General features: G+C 43.5%; 1 protein-coding gene across 1 annotated transcript; it reads right to left on the bottom strand.

Moving 5' to 3' along the window:
- Positions 1-4,513: 4,513 nt before the first annotated feature.
- Positions 4,514-19,822, bottom strand: LMO2 (LIM domain only 2). The gene is made up of 3 exons (XM_035116646.2): positions 19,115-19,822; positions 10,007-10,222; positions 4,514-5,587 (listed from the first exon to the last, which is right to left on the bottom strand). The coding sequence occupies exons 1-3, from the start codon at positions 19,153-19,155 to the stop codon at positions 5,368-5,370; spliced, it is 477 nt and encodes a 158-aa protein (XP_034972537.1). The 5' UTR covers positions 19,156-19,822; the 3' UTR covers positions 4,514-5,367.
- Between the last annotated feature and the right edge of the window lie 478 nt (positions 19,823-20,300).

Raw genomic sequence — 20,300 nt, 5'->3', positions numbered from 1 at the left:
TAAAAGAGGAGCAGGGGGTAAGTAGGTGCCAACTATATTCTAGTTTAGATCTACCAAACTTCTTGCAGATTCTTCTCCAAAGGCATATCTCAGAACCGGCATGAATCTTTCTGGGTGACTGTAATCAACTAGTCACCTTAATGCATAGTTTTCCATTCAAATTTACAGCATGGACAACCTCTGAGTATCCTGGCAGACATTTGAAAGCTACATGGCTCAGAGATGAAATGTTAGCTTACATAGGGTAGAGATATTGAAGGAAGGTGATTGAGGAGCAGAAAGACCAAAAAGTGTGGCACCCGAAGCCTCCATATCTTGTGAATTTACAGCACCAGACTGACAGTCGTATAAATGAGTGATGCTGTACACGATGTTCTTTTCCAAGCATACTATGGATCTGGCAGAGTGTCTTCAGTTTTGTGCTGATGTGTCCAGAATTCAAATAATTTGATTCCTGGGCATGACAGGATTGGGAGCATAGTATTACCTTGAGAAAAGTGGCAGGAGAGACAGCTGTACCCAGCTTTCAATAATGATATTGCATTAACAGCAGCTTCCTGTTTTACTCATGTGATCAAGTCCATTAAGCTGACATGATATTACCCTTTTTTCCAAGGGCACAGAATTAAAAAGTGATACTGCTGGTAATACTCTAATTTTCCAACCATGACATTGAATAATGGAAGAAAATATTGAATAATGATGTGCTTTTCAAATAATGCTGTTGCTGAACACATCCAAAGAACAATATAATTCAGTATCAAATGTCCCAGTTTTACTTTTGTGGATCATGATGGGATGCTCTGATGATGTGACATTTTTAAAGACTTTTTAAAAAGGACTGAAAGGAAGTGACATTTTCCTCTAATTTCTTCATTGATTTTCTGGTCTTTTTTTCCAAAAGGAGATCTGATATCTATTTCTTTTTTCCAACGTTTGAAAACAACTCCAATAATTCACACTTGGTTTTGTAATAAAAACATATGTTAAATAGTAAGGTGCTGTTTTCGAAGCAATCACAATCCCATCATTCCCTGCTTCTTTCTCCTCCACACCACTGAAGAAGACTCAAGAGACAGCATGTTGGTGGAATGGTTATATTTATTGAAACATACTTATAGCATGAGATCTGCAAACCAAGAGCCAATTATTAAGTGAGGGCAGCTGAGTAGGAATTGGAAGGGACTCAGGCATAATACAGATTGTCTCTGCAACCTCCCAACAGTATAAAGGGGGGAGCACCCCACTTGCACTCCCTGGGCATGTCCACTGCTGCATACAGTAGCTTTCCAGCCAAGAATTGGCTGTATCTCCCCAGCTTTGCCTGGTGAGCCTTGAGGTACCGTATGTGGAAGCTGAACATATTCATCATGGCCCCACAGCAAAGTGTTCACTCTAGTGTACCTGTCCATCCCTATGGATGCCCCAGAGCCCGCCTCAGCCTGTAGCTCAAGGGGTTGACTCTTGTGTGCCCACAACCTCATAAACCTTCAGGGTGGTCTCGTATGTCCTTAAATTGTTCTCCTGCCCCACACCAAACACCACAGGAGGTGATTACTTCTTTCTCAAGGTAGTCTGAGAATGGCCAAATTTTATCCAGAAAAAAATTATTTGCTCACCATAACCTCATACTTCAGCACTTGAACCTTAACAATGGTCCAATTCAGGGGACCCCAAACTAAGGCCTGGGGGCCGGATGCGGCCCAATCACCTTCTAAATCCGGCCTGTGGAAGGTCCGAGAATCAGCATGTTTTTACATGAGCAAAATGTGCCCTTTTATTTAAAATGCATCTCTGGGTTATTTGTGGGGCATAGGAATTCATTCATTTTTTTTCAAAATATAGTCCGGCCCCCCACAAGGTCTGAGGGACAGTGGACCGGCCCCCTGCTGAAAAAGTTTGCTGACCCCTGGTCCAATTCATGCATCTTGCTCAGAGAGTAGCCACGACACCTCATATTTCTGACAGTACAATTTGCTTGGTGTGATCTCATCCTTTGCTATCCTTCCTTAAAGGTAAAGGGGCCCCTGACCATTAGGTCCAGTCGTGTCCGACTCTGGGGTTGCAGCGCTCATCTCGCTCTATAGGCCGAGGGAGCCGGCGTTTGTCCGCAGACAGCTTCCGGGTCATGTGGCCAGCATGACAAAGCTGCTTCTGGCGAACCAGAGCAGCGCACGGAAACGGCGTTTACCTTCCCGCCAGAGCGGTCCCTATTTATCTACTTGCACTTTTTGATGTGCTTTCGAACTGCTAGGTGGGCAGGAGCTGGGACCGAGCAACGGGAGCTCACCCCGTTGCAGGGATTCGAACCGCCGACCTTCTGATCAGCAAGCCCTAGACTGTGGTTTAACCCACAGCACCACCTGGGTCCCGCTATCCTTCCTTATCTAACCTATATTTAATTTTCCCTGGGGCACATGTGTTGGGATATCTGGGCTTTCTTTAGAGATGTGTGGGCAAGATTGCTTGGCAGACACTCTTAGATTTTAAAAGGTCAACGAATAGTTGAGCTATTGTGCATTTATATAGGAGCAGCACTGTATATAGGAACAGGACTGCAAAAAATGTAGGACCATGCTGCCTACAATGCTTGCGAGGCCAATTGGGAAATAAATAATAAAAATGAACAAGCAACGGCAACAAATCAACCATGAGCCAGGCAGGAGAAGGCAAAATAAGTGAGATGAGAGGCATAAAGTCTGATTTGTGAGGAGTCTGCACAAATTTGGTGGTAAGCCGACAATTCAACAGGGCTATCTGCCTGCTTGTCTTCATATTAGAACAATCAATAGCACCATACCCATGTCAATTGACAGATGTTTTTAGAAATAAAAGGCTTTAAATTGGTACTGACAGGTAAACAACTAGACTTGGCAAAGCCTTCAAGGGCAGCCAGAACTACTTTTAGAAAACAGCAGATTTTGCAGTTGTGCATAATGTTTCTGTCCATTCTATGCACTATGCAATATGTGTTAATTATAGACTATCTGTATTAGGTTGAAGTATTACACAGAGACTAATATGGAAGTCCTGTCTGAGGGACTCCTATCCAATCCTGAGGAGGGGAGGCAGTTACTACAGCTTAAACAGCTGTGCCAAAATTTCACTTGGCCGCTCAGTGGCCTCTTATCACAAACATTTCTCAAAACCCAACAGACTTCTGCTTGCTACACTGGATTTATTTTAAATCGTAGAACTCATGCCACTCCCCAAAATTAGGGGGGGGCTCTAAGGTCTAGTTAAAACCTGCTCTCCGAAATAGAAGCTGTGAAGGTCCTATTTGGGTCTACTAAGGCAGAACATTTGAGAGGTAAAGGGGCCACAAACAGAAAATGCCCTTTTGAGCATTGTCACTTTATGGTAGGGATATCAGTGGAAGGCTTCAGTTCTTGGGCAGGATTATGTGAAGGTTCTGGAATATGGATTATAACAATTCCGTGTGTGTGTGTGTGTGTGTGTGTGTGTGTGTGTGTGTGTGGATGGATCATTAGCTTTGGTTGTGCTGAACATGAACAAAACCCATTGTAAATAAACTTTTGAACCTTGTTTGATAAATCTGTGAGTTTTGCAGCTCAAGAAGATGGTTCTCTTTTTTTGCAAATAAATGCTGGCAGGATTGTACCCAGTTTCCTTAGAGCATCTCTAGATAAGTGAATGAATGCCTGAACTATATTTAGTCCCTTAAGTTCCCATATAAAGAAATCAATAAAATACAGTACAGTATACACTCTACATGCAATGAATAAGAGGGGAGAGAGATAGCATTATTAAATCCTTTGAGGGGAAGGGAACAGTGTTGAAGGAAATAGCACTCAACCTTTAAAGAACTCAAATAATATAAAATAAAAATTTAGGCTAAAATCCTAAACATACTTGTTATGGAGTAAGCCTTACCAAACATAGCCAGTTTTACTTCCAAGTAAGCATGTATTGGGTTGCATTGAAAGGGTTATTGAAACAAGTCTGTTACTGTTCATGGGGAGAGGATCATCTTGCAAGTTCTCCCTGATTTCAACCTCAACTTGGCAGGAGAAATTCCAGTGACTGCCTCATTTAGTAATGTTTTTGAAACCTATTACAAACAAACAAAAAATCTCAAGCAGCACAAATACGGAGGAGAGAGAATTTATGCCACTCATTACCAGTCATATCACAGGTAATATTCAATAGCCCACTCGTCACCATTCATATCACTTGATTGACATACCATTACACTGCTTATATGTGGCAGTCACAAAAGCAACAGGTGTACTGCCTGTGAGGAAAATAGCATTTTCTATGGTGATGATGGTTAGATTTATGTCATAACCTTCCAGCACACTTGCATTTCTCCGGGTGGCTTACAGACGATAAAAGCAATAAAATCAACATGTACAAAACAGCAAATTCAGTGGTTCAGCATCCCTGCAACAAAAGAAATTAGTAACGGTTGTTTGGTTGTGTGTTTGTTGCACTAAAATCTGATTGGCTGGGAAAGCCACTAGTGTGACAAAATAAAAACTAAGGCCAGATATCAAACCAGTCATTTTTTAATTAAATCTGCAGAATCTTACTACACACAACAAATTATTAATATTGCCTAAGTTAATAAAATAGCTGGACAATTTTTTTTCAATTAACATTTGTATAGAAATGCGTGGTGATATTTCTCACACACAGTGGCAGCGAAAGGCCTATCCTAAATTCTTGAAATGATTGCTTAGCATTGAAGACTGCAGTCTGGCATTAGTCACATGTCAATAAGTCCCTCACAAGTACTTAAATGTATAAAATAGGGTGCATCTGATGCAGCCTTGCAGCCAAAGGTTGTACTTTTCCTTCTCAAATGGGAAAAACTGGTTTCCATGCAAAAAGTAGCATTCTTTCCACATCCAGAATTTAAAAGAACGGGAGTCCCATTTTCCTTGCTCCCCTCCCCACCTCCTGACATTATCTCATCTTGCATTAATGTTGGGAACATGGTCTAAATAGCGTAAACAGAAAGGAAGGTAAAAAATAACCCAAACCCATTTCATTGCACAACCTAGCCTGCAAGTGTCGAAGCCATACTATCGTTTTACATGTCACTACTATATTTCCAGTCAAGAGAATCCATTGTTATTTTATATTGTTTCCCCAGCTTCCACCATCACTTCAGAGAATGTCAGTTTTATCACCAAAGCGTGACTGCTAACAGAAACCCACCCGCCTGCTACTGTTCCAGTCCCCGATCTGCAATTGTACATGATGAGGTGCCTGTATATTCTGTTGTATTTCCCCCTTTCCTTAGACAAAGCACATAGATGTTGTGAGTGATAATCTCCTCACCACAGCTAGGTATTTGTGTCACCCATGAGATGGATTTGGAGACCATGAGGCACAAGTGAGCTATATCATCCCATTGATCTTAGTCCACTCATAGATGTCCTGTTCACAGACTATGTCTGAGTTGATGAGAAGGTATCTGTCACCGACACAAAAGTGTTTCTGGCAAGCGGCGCACTTGAAGCATTCCAGGTGGTACACTTTGTCTTTTACTCGCATCGTCATCTCATAGGCCCGGATCCGCTTGTCACAGGAGGCACAGAGGCCATCTTGGCCGAAGAGCCTTTAGAGAGGGGAAAAGAAATTCAAGAACCTTCAGGAGTCAGGTTATCAAATGTATTTCTAACTGCGTAAGGTACAAGGAATTTTGCTTGCTCGTCTGGCTGCGTTTTGTGAAGGCAAAATAGATTTGTGTAGAAGGACATCCAGAAATTTGTGAAGGGAGAAAGAGTAATGGAAAAGGTGGAGGAGGATTCTAATGGTCTCATGGTGATTGCCAGTTTGTATTTTTCCCCAGTCTGTTGACTGAAATATTGGCTTCGTCTTAATATGGATTTGTAAGCAATCAAGATGCATTTGTAGGTTCTTTCTAATAAAAAGCAGGTTGAAGTTCATAGAACCATTTTAATAAAAATGAATTACAGCGGATTCTGTGAACTGCTAGATGTTCTAGTGCAAATCCAAAAGTTTTATAGGATCCTTTATTTTAGCATGTTATCTTCCTGATAATGTTGGATGACCACTTCCATCAGAACCAGCCAGCATGGCCCATGGTCAAGAGATAATGGCAGTTGTAATCCAACAATTTATGGAAGGCACCATGATGACTAAACCTGTTTTAGCATTTTGCACCCTCATGAAAACACCCCCATAGAGACCACCATTATGGTGCTATGTTTTTAAAGGTTTATCAGTGTAATGTGCAAGATACATATTGATAGCATGTGCTCTCACATAATTAATTAATTTAGGCTACTGCCTGCTGAGTTTGTAAAAAATCTAGTTTAATATTCCAGCAGATGATCAAGCAGAGGCCAATATAAATTTGCAATGTTTTTGCAATTGCACACATTTCAGAAAGGGCTTGTCAGTTTCCAACCTTGTGCTCATCATACAAAACGCTGTGCTCATCCTACTGCTTGGTTTTTGGAATACAATCCCCAAGAAGAAAACTGTCGTCATTTCCCTGGCCTTCCAGGAGATGTCACTGTTCATTGCTTCCTAGCCACTGTAACAATTGCTACATATGGATTCTTTTTTTTTTTAAGGTGGCACTAAAGAACCACCTTGGAATGCATCACTTGTGATGGTGGATTAAAAAGAGGAAGAGGGAGTGTGTGTGTGTGTGTGTGTGTGTGTGTGTGTATATATATATATATATATATATATATATATATATATTCCAAGCAATGTAGGCTTTTACATTTGAATTACAGATGTGGGAAATGCCAAAGCCAATTTAACGGCCTGTGTCTATGAAATTCTTCATTAGCAGACACAGATAATTAACACATTATGCTGTGAAAAGACGGAACACATCCAATTACAAGGCACAGAAAATGCATTAATTTAACAGCCCATATTTTCTACGATTACAGTGAGAAAATATTCAGCTAGTGGAAATAGGGCTGAATTCTTTTCAGGATGATGCACGAACACTGGTGATTTACTGCATATTATTGTTGTTGTTGTTTAGTCGTTTAGTCGTGTCCGACTCTTCGTGACCCCATGGACCATAGCACGCCAGGCACTCCTGTCTTGCACTGCCTCCCGCAGTTTGGTCAAACTCATGTTCGTAGCTTCGAGAACACTGTCCAACCATCTTGTCCTCTGTCGTCCCCTTCTCCTAGTGCCCTCAATCTTTCCCAACATCAGGGTCTTTTCCAAGGATTCTTCTCTTCTCATGAGGTGGCCAAAGTATTGGAGCCTCAGCTTCACGATCTGTCCTTCCAGGGAGCACTCAGGGCTGATTTCCTTAAGAATGGATAGGTTTGATCTTCTAGCAGTCCATGGGACTCTCAAGAGTCTCCTCCAGCACCATAATTCAAAAGCATCAATTCTTCGACGATCAGCCTTCTTTATGGTCCAGCTCTCACTTCCATACATCACTACTGGGAAAACCATAGCTTTAACTATACGGACCTTTGTCGGCAAAGTGATGTCTCTGCTTTTTAAGATGCTGTCTAGGTTTGTCATTGCTTTTCTCCCAAGAAGCAGGCGTCTTTTAATTTCGTGACTGCTGTCACCATCTGCAGTGATCAAGGAGCCCAAGAAAGTAAAATCTCTCACTGCCTCCATTTCTTCCCCTTCTATTTGCCAGGAGGTGATGGGACCAGTGGCCATGATCTTGGTTTTTTTGATGTTGAGCTTCAGACCATATTTTGCGCTCTCCTCTTTCACCCTCATTAAAAGGTTCTTTAATTCCTCCTCGCTTTCTGCCATCAAGGTTGTGTCATCTGCATATCTGAGGTTGTTGATATTTCTTCCGGCAATCTTAATTCCGGCTTGGGATTCATCTAGTCCAGCCTTTCGCATGATGAATTCTGCATATAAGTTAAATAAGCAGGGAGACAATATACAACCTTGTCGTACTCCTTTCCCAATTTTGAACCAATCAGTTGTTCCATATCCAGTTCTAACTGTAGCTTCTTGTCCCACATAGAGATTTCTCAGGAGACAGATGAGGTGATCAGGCACTCCCATTTCTTTAAGAACTTGCCATAGTTTGCTGTGGTCGACACAGTCAAAGGCTATATGCCTGTTGTCTTTGTCCATGGAGTTTTCTTGGCAGGGATACTGGAGTGGCTTGCCAGTTCCTTCTCCAGGTGGATCACGTTTAGTCAAAACTCTCCACTATGACCTGTCCATCTTGGGTGGCCCTGCATGGCATAGCTCATAGCTTCTCTGAGTTATTCAAGCCCCTTCGCCACGACAAGGCATTGATCCATGCATATTATTACTTTACGCAAATGCAGTCCTACTCAAGCACAACTGCTACTAGAAAAAGCTCTGAAGTGGGATAATTGGGTAGGTTAGCACTTTATTCCTCTCCATTGCCCACTGACACCCCCCCCCCTGTGATTTTTTTTGTGGATGCTAAATACATCCAGCTATAAATAAAGTGTGCCCCCCATGGCTTCATGGAATCACACATATGAAGTACAAAAGAGATGGTAAACAATCAGGATCCTTGAATTGTAGAAGAACATAGCTATTCTTTTTATTCACAACAGGGAATAAAAATATCTATTTTTAAAAGGAGAAAATGGAGACAGGGTCCTAAAAACAACAACAACAACTGTGTGTACATAAGGTCTTGTGAATAGTGATGGAAGGTTCCATCAATTCCAATTCTCTTAGTTCCTGATTTTTCTAATCTTAATTCCAGTTTTCCCCATTTCTGCAGCAATTTGTGATTTTTTTAATTACAAAAAACCCTCATGAAAATTATTCAGCATTTTAGAGTAATTTGTTTCCTGTTGTTGTTGTTTAGTCGTTTAGTCGTGTCCGACTCTTCGTGACCCCAACATATTTTGCATGTTACAGGTAGGTAGCCGTGTTGGTCTGGGTTGAAGTAAAATAAAAAAATTCCTTCAGTAGCACCTTAAAGACCAACTAAGTTTTTATTTTGGTATGAGCTTTCGTGTGCATGCACACTTGCATGCACACGAAAGCTCATACCAAAATAAAAACTTAGTTGATCTTTAAGGTGCTACTGAAGGAATATTTTTATATTTTTATATTTTGCATGTATTTTTGACCAATGCACACATTTTTGCAAGCAAAAATATAGTGCGCACGCACACGTTATTTTCAGTTACCGGGTAAATATTCATTTTTTGCACATTTCCTCCTAATGTATGCATTTTTGCACACAGTTTTTGGTTAGATAACTGCATCACAAAAATTTGGAGAAGTGTTAATTTGAAAGAATGGCTGTGCTTGAATTCTCATATTGTTTCAGAAAGTGTGGAATTTGATAAATTCGGCTTTAAATATGAATGCAACTGGCTTTCTCCCCCATCCTTAGTTATGAACACTAGTTTTACAACTCTTTACAGTTCATTCAGCCCAAGGTTACACCCAGTTCAGGAAAAGCACATGTTTAAGTGCCTGATTTTAAACCTTTGGACTGGTAATGTGCCTACCTGTGATGCTGGCATACTGTAGTTCTTCCTCCCTTCCTCTTACCATGCCATATTGTGTCTCAAACATCAGTAGTCAGCCTACAGAGCGGAGCCTTGCATAAGACTGGACAGCAATTCCTGGAAAAGGTTCTTGTGAGCCCTGCCCTGTGCAGCCTGAAGTTCTCCCCTGCCTCCTCATTTTAACTGACAAGGAGCTTATCCAGACTTGGCTTTGAAACTAGTCAGTTTCCAACTATAGTCATACCTCGGTTTAAGTACGCTTCAGTTTGAGTACTTTCAGTTTAAGTACTCCGCGGACCCGTTTGGAATGGATTAATCCACTTTCCATTACTTTCAGTGGGAAAGTTCGCTTCAGGTTAAGTACGCTTCAGGTTAAGTACGGACTTCTGGAACCAATTGTGTACTTAAACCGAGGTACCACTGTACTGTATCTTATACCTCTTCTGTGCAGGCTGAGCCCAGTTCTTGCACTAGAGTTTTGAACATAGACCTAGCTTCATTTTTAAAAGGGAGGGAGGGAGAGAGGGAGGGTAATGTAATGGTGGCTGGTATACCTGAGATAGTCTCTTCGGCACAGTTTCCTGCCCAGTTTATAATATAGCCGCCTTCCCACTTCTCCAAGTCTGCAGCCGCACAAGTCACAGCTAAGGCAGTCTTCATGCCAGTACTGGTCGATGGCTTTCAGGAAGTAACGGTCCCCAATGTTCTGCTGGCAACCTCCACATGTTAAGAGGGAAGGGGGAATTTGGAGCACCTCATCCACTGGCTCCCTGGTGGAAAGAGACAGCCTTTAGAATTCACTAATCCAGCCAAACCAACCAACCAACCAACTCATAGTCTCATCAGAAAATCTTCAGTCTGATTTTTCTCCTGTTGTTAATTTAAATTAATTTTAATTTTATATACCACCCTTCAACAAAAGACCACACCGTATTATATGGATGTTATATTAAAACACGACATAATATCCATACAATACAAAAGGTAAAACAATTACATAAATGCAATTCATAATAAGAAATGTACAGCAAAAGAGACACAATTTCATCCCAGCAATAAACTCTACAACTCAACCCCGACAGAATACAGAGTCTCCTAACATATGTTATTGTTTGGTTAGGGTTATGCATACACTGTTTAAAATCCTGAGATTTCATCTTTTTAAAATAAAGTTTCTGTTCCTTAAGAATGAAAGGTAGGTAGGTGAAAAGTAGGAAATGCTTGCAGAAGCCTCACATTCCATAATGTAAGATCCCCAGTGGTAAATGGACTTGGTGACTTGCATAATCTCTTGCCTTTACTCATAGCTAACAAATGTATGGAGGGAAAGCTCAATTTATATAATTTATACTAAAGTAAATTATAGCCTATTTCAGTGAAAAATCTTGGAATGAATGAATATATGTATATATCTGCATGCAGAATATATATGCTGCCCTAACATATTTTCTTTTAATTAATGTAGTCAATTAATTTTAATTAATTTGCAATACTTAATATACCAATGAAAATGGGAAAAGAATTTGTTTGGATTACTTTTGTTTTGGTCCAAATTCAGTCCAACATCTGTTACAAATAATACCTACGTACAGCTGTAATTAACACACTGCAAACTTGTGTCCAAAAGGATTCCACCCCACCCCACCCCATGAGTCCTGTGACAATGAATTTGTGGATGGTATAAAGAAAAACTATAAGTAGCCAAATCATTAAGTAATTAATATTTTCTTAAGTCTTTGATGAAAAAACCATAGCTGTTCAATTTGTTTGCCTTCCCTACTCTGCTACACATATCAATGTTTTCACTGCTGTGATGAATATTTTAAGACATTTTAATAACATTTGTAAAAAAAAAAATGCCATACAGGTATGATACCTTGACCATCAGTATTCATATGACACTTGAATGGGAAGAGTTATTTAGCACCATAGTCTTACAACAACTGTGTGAGACTGGTAACTTTTATACCCATTTCACAGCTTAACCAGTGTGAGGTCCCGTACATTGCCTTGCCTATGTCCATTTAGCAGATCTACTGCTGAGCCAGGAGCAGGACCATGGCTGCATCCTTTGCACACTTACCTGGGAATAATCCCACTGAACATACCGAGACTAATTTCTGTGTAAGCATGCGCAGAATTGCACTGCAGGTCATCAAATGATGTGGGAAGTTTTCAAGGACATATCCTGATAAGTACAGGGTTTTCCCCAGTAGGTTTTCTCTGTTATTTATTTTGTTATTTATTTATTTATTGAATTTATACTACACCCTTCCTCCCCAGGGCAGCCGTTGTAGTTGATATTATGTGCGAATGAAGATGAGAAGGCTAGAAAATGAATATAGCCCCATGCTTCAGAATACTGGATATTATTACTACTTCCTCCAATAGGAATTGAATGTTGACAGGCCAAAATGGTGAGAAATAAGATATTGGTGTGCTTAGGAAAACTGAGATTTGCACAATTTAATTAAAAAAAAACATCTATGGGGGCAGTCCCTTAAAAAATGCCCAGCAACGAATGAGGATGCTCAGTAACCATAGAATGATGAGTGCAAATTCCAAAAGAAAACAGAGTTATGGAATGCCCTACTTTTCCACCTTATGGCTGTATTGTTTTTAATTTTCGGTTGGAAGCCGCCCAGAGTGGCTGGGGAAACCCAGCCAGATGGGCGGGGTATAAATAATAAATTATTATATATTATTATTATCCTGGAAGATAGTTTCACTAGCTGGCTGGCACACTGAACCACATCACCTCGATTAGGGCCAATGACATACTTCAACATTTTGTTGTAGGCCCTCCTTCTAAATGCCCAACGGGAGTCCATATATATCAGTAGCTCGTAATAGTTCCTGATTCCAAGGTAGAACCACTCCGTTATTGAGACTCAAGACCTCCTTAAAAGCTATTGTAGCCTAAAACATCTGGAGTGCACCAGGTTGGAAAGGCTAATTTAAAGCAAGGAGGACATTTATCTTTTGCCCCTGCCTACATAATGAGAGCGCTCAGGGACATAGCCAGGATCAAAATTAAGGGGGGCAAGGGGAGGGGCCACAGTGGGGCAAGGAAAGCCATTGTCGTTCAGGGGCGAGGGGGCGCCAGGATCAGCCCGAAATCGGGCTGCTCCGACCCCCTCCTCCTCCTCCGCAACCGGCAGGGGCGAGGGGGCACCAGGATCAGCCCGAAAATGGGCTGCTCTGACCTCCCCCTCCACGATTGGCAGGGGCGAGGGGGCGTCAGGATCAGCCCGAAATCGGGCTGCTCCGACCCCCTCCTCCCCTTCCACGATCGGGAGGGGCGAGGGGGCGTCAGGATTAGCCCGAAAGCGGGCTGCTCCGACTCCCTCCTCCCCCTCCGCGATTGGCAGGGGCGAGGGGGCACCAGGATCAGCCCGAAATCGGGCTGCTCCGACCCCCTCCTCCCCTTCCACGATCGGCAGGGGCGAGGGGGCGTCAGGATTAGCCCGAAATCGGGCTGCTCCGACCCCCTCCTCCCCCTCCGTGATCGGCAGGGGCGAGGGGGCACCAGGATCAGCCCGAAAATGGGCTGCTCTGACCTCCCCCTCCATGATTGGTAGGGGTGAGGGGGCGTCAGGATCAGCCCGAAATCGGGCTGCTCCGACCCCCTCCTCCCCTTCCACGATCGGCAGGGGCGAGGGGGCGTCAGGATTAGCCCGAAAGCGGGCTGCTCCGACCCCCTCCGACCCCTCTGCGATTGGCAGGGACGAGAGGGCCATACCTGCCAAGTTCCTGCCTGAAAAATAAGGGATCGGACCGGAAGTAGCAGACCGGAAGTAGCGCTGCCGCCATTTTGGAACTGGGCAGAGCATGCTCAGAAGTGACTTTTGATGCTGCTGTGCCCAATTCCAAAATGGCCACTGCACCAGAAGTCGCGCTGCAGCCATTTTGGAACTGGGCAGAGCAGCATCAAAAGTTGCTTCTGAGCATGCTCCGCCCAGTTCCAAAATGGCCACCGCGCCAGAATAAACCGGGAAAAAACAAAAAAATCCATTTTTTCGGCTGGGAACAGCCGGAAAAATGGGGGTTTCCCGGTGAATACGGGAGACTTGGCAGCTATGGAGAGGGCGCCAGGATCAGCCCGAAAGCGGGCTGCTCTGACCCCCTCCTGCCCCTCCGCGATTGGCAGGGGCGAGGGGGCGCCAGGATCAGCCCAAAATCAGGCTGTTCCGATCCCCTCCCCCCCTCCACGATCGCCGGGGCGGGTGGAGGGAAAGCTGGCTTTCCCTCCACCCGCCCCACAGCCAGCAAGGGAGAAGGGAGACGGCACCGGGCGGCGGTAGGCAGTGGGGCAGGCTGGCCACCAGCGGCCCTGCTTCTGGGGAGGGCAACTGGCCCCTCCTGCCCCCCTGCCTACGCCCATGAGAGCACTTTTCAAATGTTATGCATGCACCCTGAAACTGACCGCAGTGTGGGAGATGGTTTTGTGTTAATTGCCCCCCACAATTAGCTTTGCTCACATGATTGCCTTATTGTAGCAATGTCTTCCAATAAGCTCACCAAAAGAGAGTCCACTGTCCAACTGTAATATTTTAAATAGTGCAATGGGCAGAAGTATCTTCAAGGCTTTCCCCCTTATGCATTTGTCTGTTGACTGCAACAGGTTTTTTGTGAGTTATTCAGTCCCGTACTAACTTGAGTTTATAGGAAAGAATAAATAGAAAACCCCCGAGTCTAGGTCCTTATGCCATCAAAATGGCACCATGCATGCATCAGGGGAAGGTATTAATTAGCAGGTTTGCAGAAGTCAAAGCGTCTTCATGGGGGGGGAAACACTTAGGGCTTTAGGAACCACCTTCCCAAACAATGGGCATGGCATGTTTACTGATAGTTGGAATCAGCAGGTCCTGATTGTTAATAACAGTCATCTTTTGTTTTGTTTATCAGAGATCGCTAACAAGCGTAACACCATATACATATGGGAAGATTCAGCTCCAAATGATTCACTGTAGCATGGTATTATCAAGAAGTGGAACGCAGGTGGCGCTGTGGGTTAAACTACAGAGCCTAGGGCTTGCTGATCAGAAGGTTGGCGGTTTGAATCCCTGCGACGGGGTCAACTCCCGTTGCTCAGTCCCAGCTCCTGCCAACCTGGCAGTTCGAAAGCACGTCAAAATGCAAGGAGATAAATAGGTACCGCTCTGCATAGCTGTCAGATTTTCCCTTTTCTCGCAAGGAAGCCTATTCAGCATAAGGGAATTTCCCTTTAAAAAAGGGAGAACTTGACAGCTATGACAAGAGGTGGTGGACTCTCCTTCCTTGGAGGTTTTAAAGCAGAGGTTGGGTGGTGAGGGGGTGAGCTCCCATTGCTTGGTCCCAGCTCCTGCCAACCTAGCAGTTCGAAAGCATGTCAAAGTGCAAGTATGGTAGATAAATAGGTACCGCTCCAGCGGGAAGGTAAACAGCGTTTTTGTGCGCTGCTCTGGTTTGCCAGAAGCGGCTTAGTCATGCTGGCCACATGACCTGGAAGCTGTACACCGGCTCCCTCGGCCAATAGAGCGAGATGAGCACCACAACCCCAGAGTCTGTCACGACTGGACCTAATGGCCAGGGGTCCCTTTACCTTTACCTTTAATGCACTTTTCACCTCAGGGAAAAATATTATATGGGGCTGGGGGAGGGGTGGGGACAAGGTAAAATAATGACTGGATAAAATAAGAGAGAGGAGAAAAACCATTTCTTAATGTAAATGTATCATCTCCCTGAAAGCTTCTTTGTTCCCTGGATATTCCATTTTGCAACTGCTGTTGAGAATTGTTCCCAGCGAAACGCCAGCAGCCTGCACAGTCAGCAACTCACAGCAAGATATTTTAGCACATGTTTAACCTTAAGCTCATAAACATTGCCACTGAGGAAAAATAAAACCCTCACATTTTCAAAGTTAATCACGTGATTTACTGGCTTACATTATGCCTCTTGCTCAAACCATTAACAACGTTCACGGCTTCCTTTTGCCTTTTTGCTCAGGACAGTTTTTATGCTAAATAAGTTCATTTGAGTCTCTCTCACAGACACCACTTACACTACATATGAATGATCATAATGCAGGTAAGTGTTTGGAACTAAATTCAAATGTACATTCTAGTCAAGGTAGATGCAACATTGCCCTTAACAGATCTCTCTAAGTGCAGACCACCTGAAGTCTGTAAAAAGGCCCAGTGGAACTTCCCACTTAAAAGTTATGTGACGCAGTGTTGCCAATAAGAGATAACTGCAGTGCAGGCCTTGACAAGTCCAAGGTGTTCCCATGCTTGCTACCACATACCTCCCACCAGCAACTCCATAACCCCAGACTGGATCCAGTTTGGGTAAAACCCTGAGGTAAAAGCCTTCTCTCCCCTGCCCCAATTCCCAATGAAATCTTAGTCCACCAGCACTCATCTAATTTGGCAGCCTCATATTCAACTTTTTAAAAAATAGAAGTGGGCACTTTCCCATTCAGATCACAGTCAGATGCTGACTTCCAGTTGAGGCTCTACTCCTCTGAGGTAGTCTGGGTAGCCATATTCTCTCAGTTGAAGGCAGGCATTTCCTCCTTTCTCAACCAAATCTGTGTGACGAGAAGGCTATGCCTCACCCACCCTGCTCCTGATTTTTCTTTAATCCCTGTTTACCAACTGGTACAATAGATTCCCAAATGCTCACAATAATAACAGCTAAATTCAAAGGCCGCAAGAGGACTTATATGTTACACTCAAGGAATAAGTAAGCTGTGTTACTGTATCTCTAGGCTCTCAAAAGCAATCTCACAAGAAACAAGAATTTAACATAATGAAAAATGAAATAAAAAAATTCCTTCATCAGCACCTTAAAGACCAACTAAGTTTTAATTTTGGTATGAGCTTTTGTGTGCATGCACACTTCATATGTTTCGACTCAGACCAACACAGCTACCTACCTATAATGAAAAATGATTCAACTGCCTCAAAAACGCTATTCAAAGAAGTAAAACTTCCTCAAGTCGTATTTATCTGAAAAATAAACACGGCTGAATCTTGTCTACTTAAAGCTAGAAAGATGATCAAGTTCTCAAGGCATTTCATACTAAATCTTGATTTGCCGTTATGAAGAAACACCTCCTGATTCCATACCTATATAGTAGTGTGGGTGTGCTACTGAATTGTTTCACTATTCACAGCTGCTATTTCTGCACACAACTCTATTTTAAATGATGTTTTAGCACACTGGAGAATGCTGTCAGTGAAGACAGTAGCAAAAAACAGAGCTTTTTTTGAAAATAGGTGTTAGTTGAATCTCAAGCAACCCCCCTCCTTTGCTGGAAGTTTTGAAAGATTAGCGGCACAATCCTATACATTTCTACTCAAAATTAAGTCCCACTTAGTTTTCAGAGGATTACTCTTAAGTAAATGGATATATAGGACTGCAGCCTAAAATATGAATAAGGAGCTTTAACATAGCAGGGGGAAATAGGTTGTTGTTCATGACTTGTCGTGAAAGCAACCATATATTTAAAAATGCATAGGATTGAGGATAAAGAGGTGTGGGAGTTCCTGAACCAATACCCAGAAACTATCTCCAAGATATCCTACCGGTACAAGTCTGCATAAACAGACACAGGAAGGTTTTGGTTTGCACAACTGTTGTGCAGTTTGGCATGGTTCTTTAAGACCAGTTTCATGTCCTTTTATCCCAAAACAATGAGGGACGTTTACAATAATGAGAGGAGGAAATGTTCATAATAAACTTTATGTTCTGGAATGATGTATGCCATAATGATACACTGAAAATAGGTGTTAGTTGAATCTAAAGCAACCCCCCTCCTTTGCTGGAAGTTTTGAAAGATTAGCGGCACAATCCTATACATATCTACTCAAAATTAAGTCCCACTGAGTTTTCAGAGGATTACTCTTAAGTAAATGGATATATAGGACTGCAGCCTAAAATATGAATAAGGAGCTTTAACATAGCAGGGGGAAATAGGAAATGGAACAACTGTAACATATGCACAATGTTTCAGTTGGTACATATGATATATAAGTCTCTATAAAAGTATCTGAAGTGGATGATTCCTACCACTTACCAGCAACTGATTCTTACCACCCTTAATATAAGAGTAAATTCAATTGAAATTAATATAACCTATTTCTCGGAAAGCAGAGACAAACTCGAAAACCTATGCACAGTTTTCTGCATGTGGATTCATTTTACAGTATTTCGGTGGTAATTACAGTACAATTCTAACCATGTCTATTCAAAAGAAACCCCTACTGAATTCAAGGGTGCTTGGTCCCTGATAAGAAGGGTTAGAATTGCAGCCTTAAGCCTGTATAACCGAGCACAGAATCACACCCTGTTTTTTTTCTTGATACCTCATGAGAACAACTGACAGATGAATTAAATATACACACATATTTAATTAAGCAGGGACATTAAAAGTTAAAATAAGATTTTCTTGCTAGAATACCACAAAGCTACTGTGATCTAGACAAATAAAATACGATCACTCTAAATAGAGGCAAATAGCTTGAATCCTACATCTGTTTACTCAGATGTAAGTCCCACCAAGTTCAATAGGACAGGTAAGTGTGTGAACTTTAAAAGCCCAGTTCAATGGCAGTGTTGATGATACAGCAAATTAATCATCTCTGCAATTATAAATATCTGCATTTGTTTGAGAGTACAGCAAGATTATCATGGTAAGAAGTCTACCAGGAAATCCAAATTCTATACCAACTTAAACATTTATTCATTTTTCCTTCTTTAACAGCTAAGGTTGGGGTTGTGAGTGACAGCAACCACTCCCCCCTCTTCTGATCTCGCTTGTGGCTCCTGCACAGAAACTCTTTTGCTGGACATTTTGTTCCAAGTTTCAAACCGGTGGTTTGTACAGTATTATGAAAATGTGGAAGTTGAGCGCGAGCACACACGCATCTGATAACAACCTTGACCTTTCTAGTCTAATCAGCCAGTGTGTAGCCTGGCAGGGAGGAGAAGAAAGAAAGAGAGGCACTGCAGGCGAACTTGGGTTTTTGTAAAACCGGAGTCTCCCAACCCCCTATCCCTGTGAAGCCTCTTTCATCAGCATCACCTAATCTGCAGGACCTGATGCAAAGGCGTTTGCGACCCTAAATGCCCGCTCCTTTCTCCCCTCCTCACTCCCGCCCTCAGCAGGATAGGTAATCTGGTGGCTCTGCTAATTGGCCTCCAACTCAAAATGGGGAACTTGCCTGTGGCTCTGGGTTTCAGTTACCATCCCTGCAAGTAGCAGGCTGGCTGGCTGGCTTAGTGCGAGCTTAATGACATCTTCCCTAGTCTTTGCTGCACAGTCCATCCGTATTCATAACGTGATCGCGGTACAGGGACTGGATCGGGATGGGGAGAGCGGGGTCTCTGAAACACACCTAGTAACCTGGAGAAAGGAAGATCCAGCAGCCCCATCCTATTTATTTCTGTCTCTCTCCGAATGACACTTTCTGTTAAGCCAGCGCTAATAATAGTAATAAAAATAATAATGGTCATTATTCTCTCTCCCCCCCCCCCACAACAATCTAGCCCCCCCTCTAGCCCACAGATTGCCCAGAATCCGTCTCCATTCCAAGGCAAAGTTGGCCCTAGCTCTGGAGATGGGAAGCTGGAGGGGACTTGGGGGGTGGGGGGAACAGGGAGAGGAGGTCACTTACTCGGAGGGCTCGAGGCTTTTCCTTTCGATGGCCGAGGACATTGGCAGCTCCGGGGTCCTTTGTAGTTCGCCGGTGGATTGGTCTGCGCCGAGATCTGCCCCTACAAAGGCTGCCTGCTCCTGAATGCCTGCTCGCTACCCACGGCAGAGTGGCACCTCCGCCCCCCTCCCGCTCCCCAAGGACATTCGCAGGATTTCCTCCTGTAGCACGAGAGAGAGAGAGAGAGAGAGAGAGAGAGAGAGAGAGAGAGAGAGAGAGAGAGGTGGGCTGATGCGTGCTGGATGCTGCTCCTGCGACGATGCCTCTCCTGCAAGCGAGCGCGCCTAGCTAACCCTTAGGATCTAACCTCCCATCCTGGCTGCGCCGACGCTCCTCCTGCTCAGGGGGCGCAAGCGACCGGGGCAGAGAGATTGCTCCGCGCCGCCGTCTCCCGAGCTGTCACTGCTACTGCTGCGTTGGATCCCGGAGTCTCCTCTGCTGCTTGCCTTAGGTTTGCTGCCTGGGCAGCTCCGGGCGCGCTCGAGAGAGGGGCTCTTGCTCCGCAGAGGCAGCTGCCAGCATCTCCACCAACAGCACCATCACAATTATAGTCGAAGTTGCTGCTGCTGCTGCTATTATTACCCCACTACTGCTACTACTATTATTATTGAAGCTGGCTCCGCGGTCTGTCCTCTCTGGTTTCACATCCTCTTTCCTGCTCACGATTCAAATACAATAGAAGGAAATGACACTTAAAGAGACAGCTGTCTATTTCTTAACTGGGCTCCTGGGGATTCAAGCAAGCCCGAACAGCAGCATCTCTCACGACTGAGTTGGCTCCTTAAAGGGCCACACACGCACTCTCACACACTGAGAGAGGAGGGGGGGGAAGGCTGGGACTCTGCTTAAAAAAGGAGTGTGCTAGCAAATCAAGCTCATTGAAAGTTGCCCAATAGGTTAGGTTCAGGTTTAAGTGCCCAGTATTTCATTAACCACAGCACTGCCTGAGGTCAAAAGTGTGTCTGTGGGAGGACACATAAAACTGAAGAAGAATAATTATCTTCCTACTTCAGATCTCATGAAGCGTATTGAGTTTTGCTGATCATTATTAAGGCATGTTCACGGTCCTACAGCTTGGCAAACTTGGCAAATTCACTGCATGAAAATGAGTGACAGGCTAGAATAGGAAGCAGTGTTTCTGCCTAAC

Source organism: Zootoca vivipara, chromosome 1 (assembly GCF_963506605.1).
Source record: "Zootoca vivipara chromosome 1, rZooViv1.1, whole genome shotgun sequence".
In the NCBI taxonomy this organism is placed as follows: Eukaryota; Metazoa; Chordata; class Lepidosauria; order Squamata; family Lacertidae; genus Zootoca; species Zootoca vivipara.
Note: the sequence above shows the minus strand (reverse complement) of the source record. Positions and strands in the feature narration are given on the sequence as shown.

Coding starts and splice junctions, on each gene's coding strand:
- LMO2 (XM_035116646.2), bottom strand. CDS start 19,155: ATGTCCTCGGCCATCGAAAGGAAAAGCCTCGAGCCCTCCGA. Junction 10,223..19,114: donor AAAAGCCTCGAGCCCTCCGA/GTAAGTGACCTC, acceptor TCTTTCCACCAG/GGAGCCAGTGGATGAGGTGC. Junction 5,588..10,006: donor TGCCGAAGAGACTATCTCAG/GTATACCAGCCA, acceptor CCCTCTCTAAAG/GCTCTTCGGCCAAGATGGCC.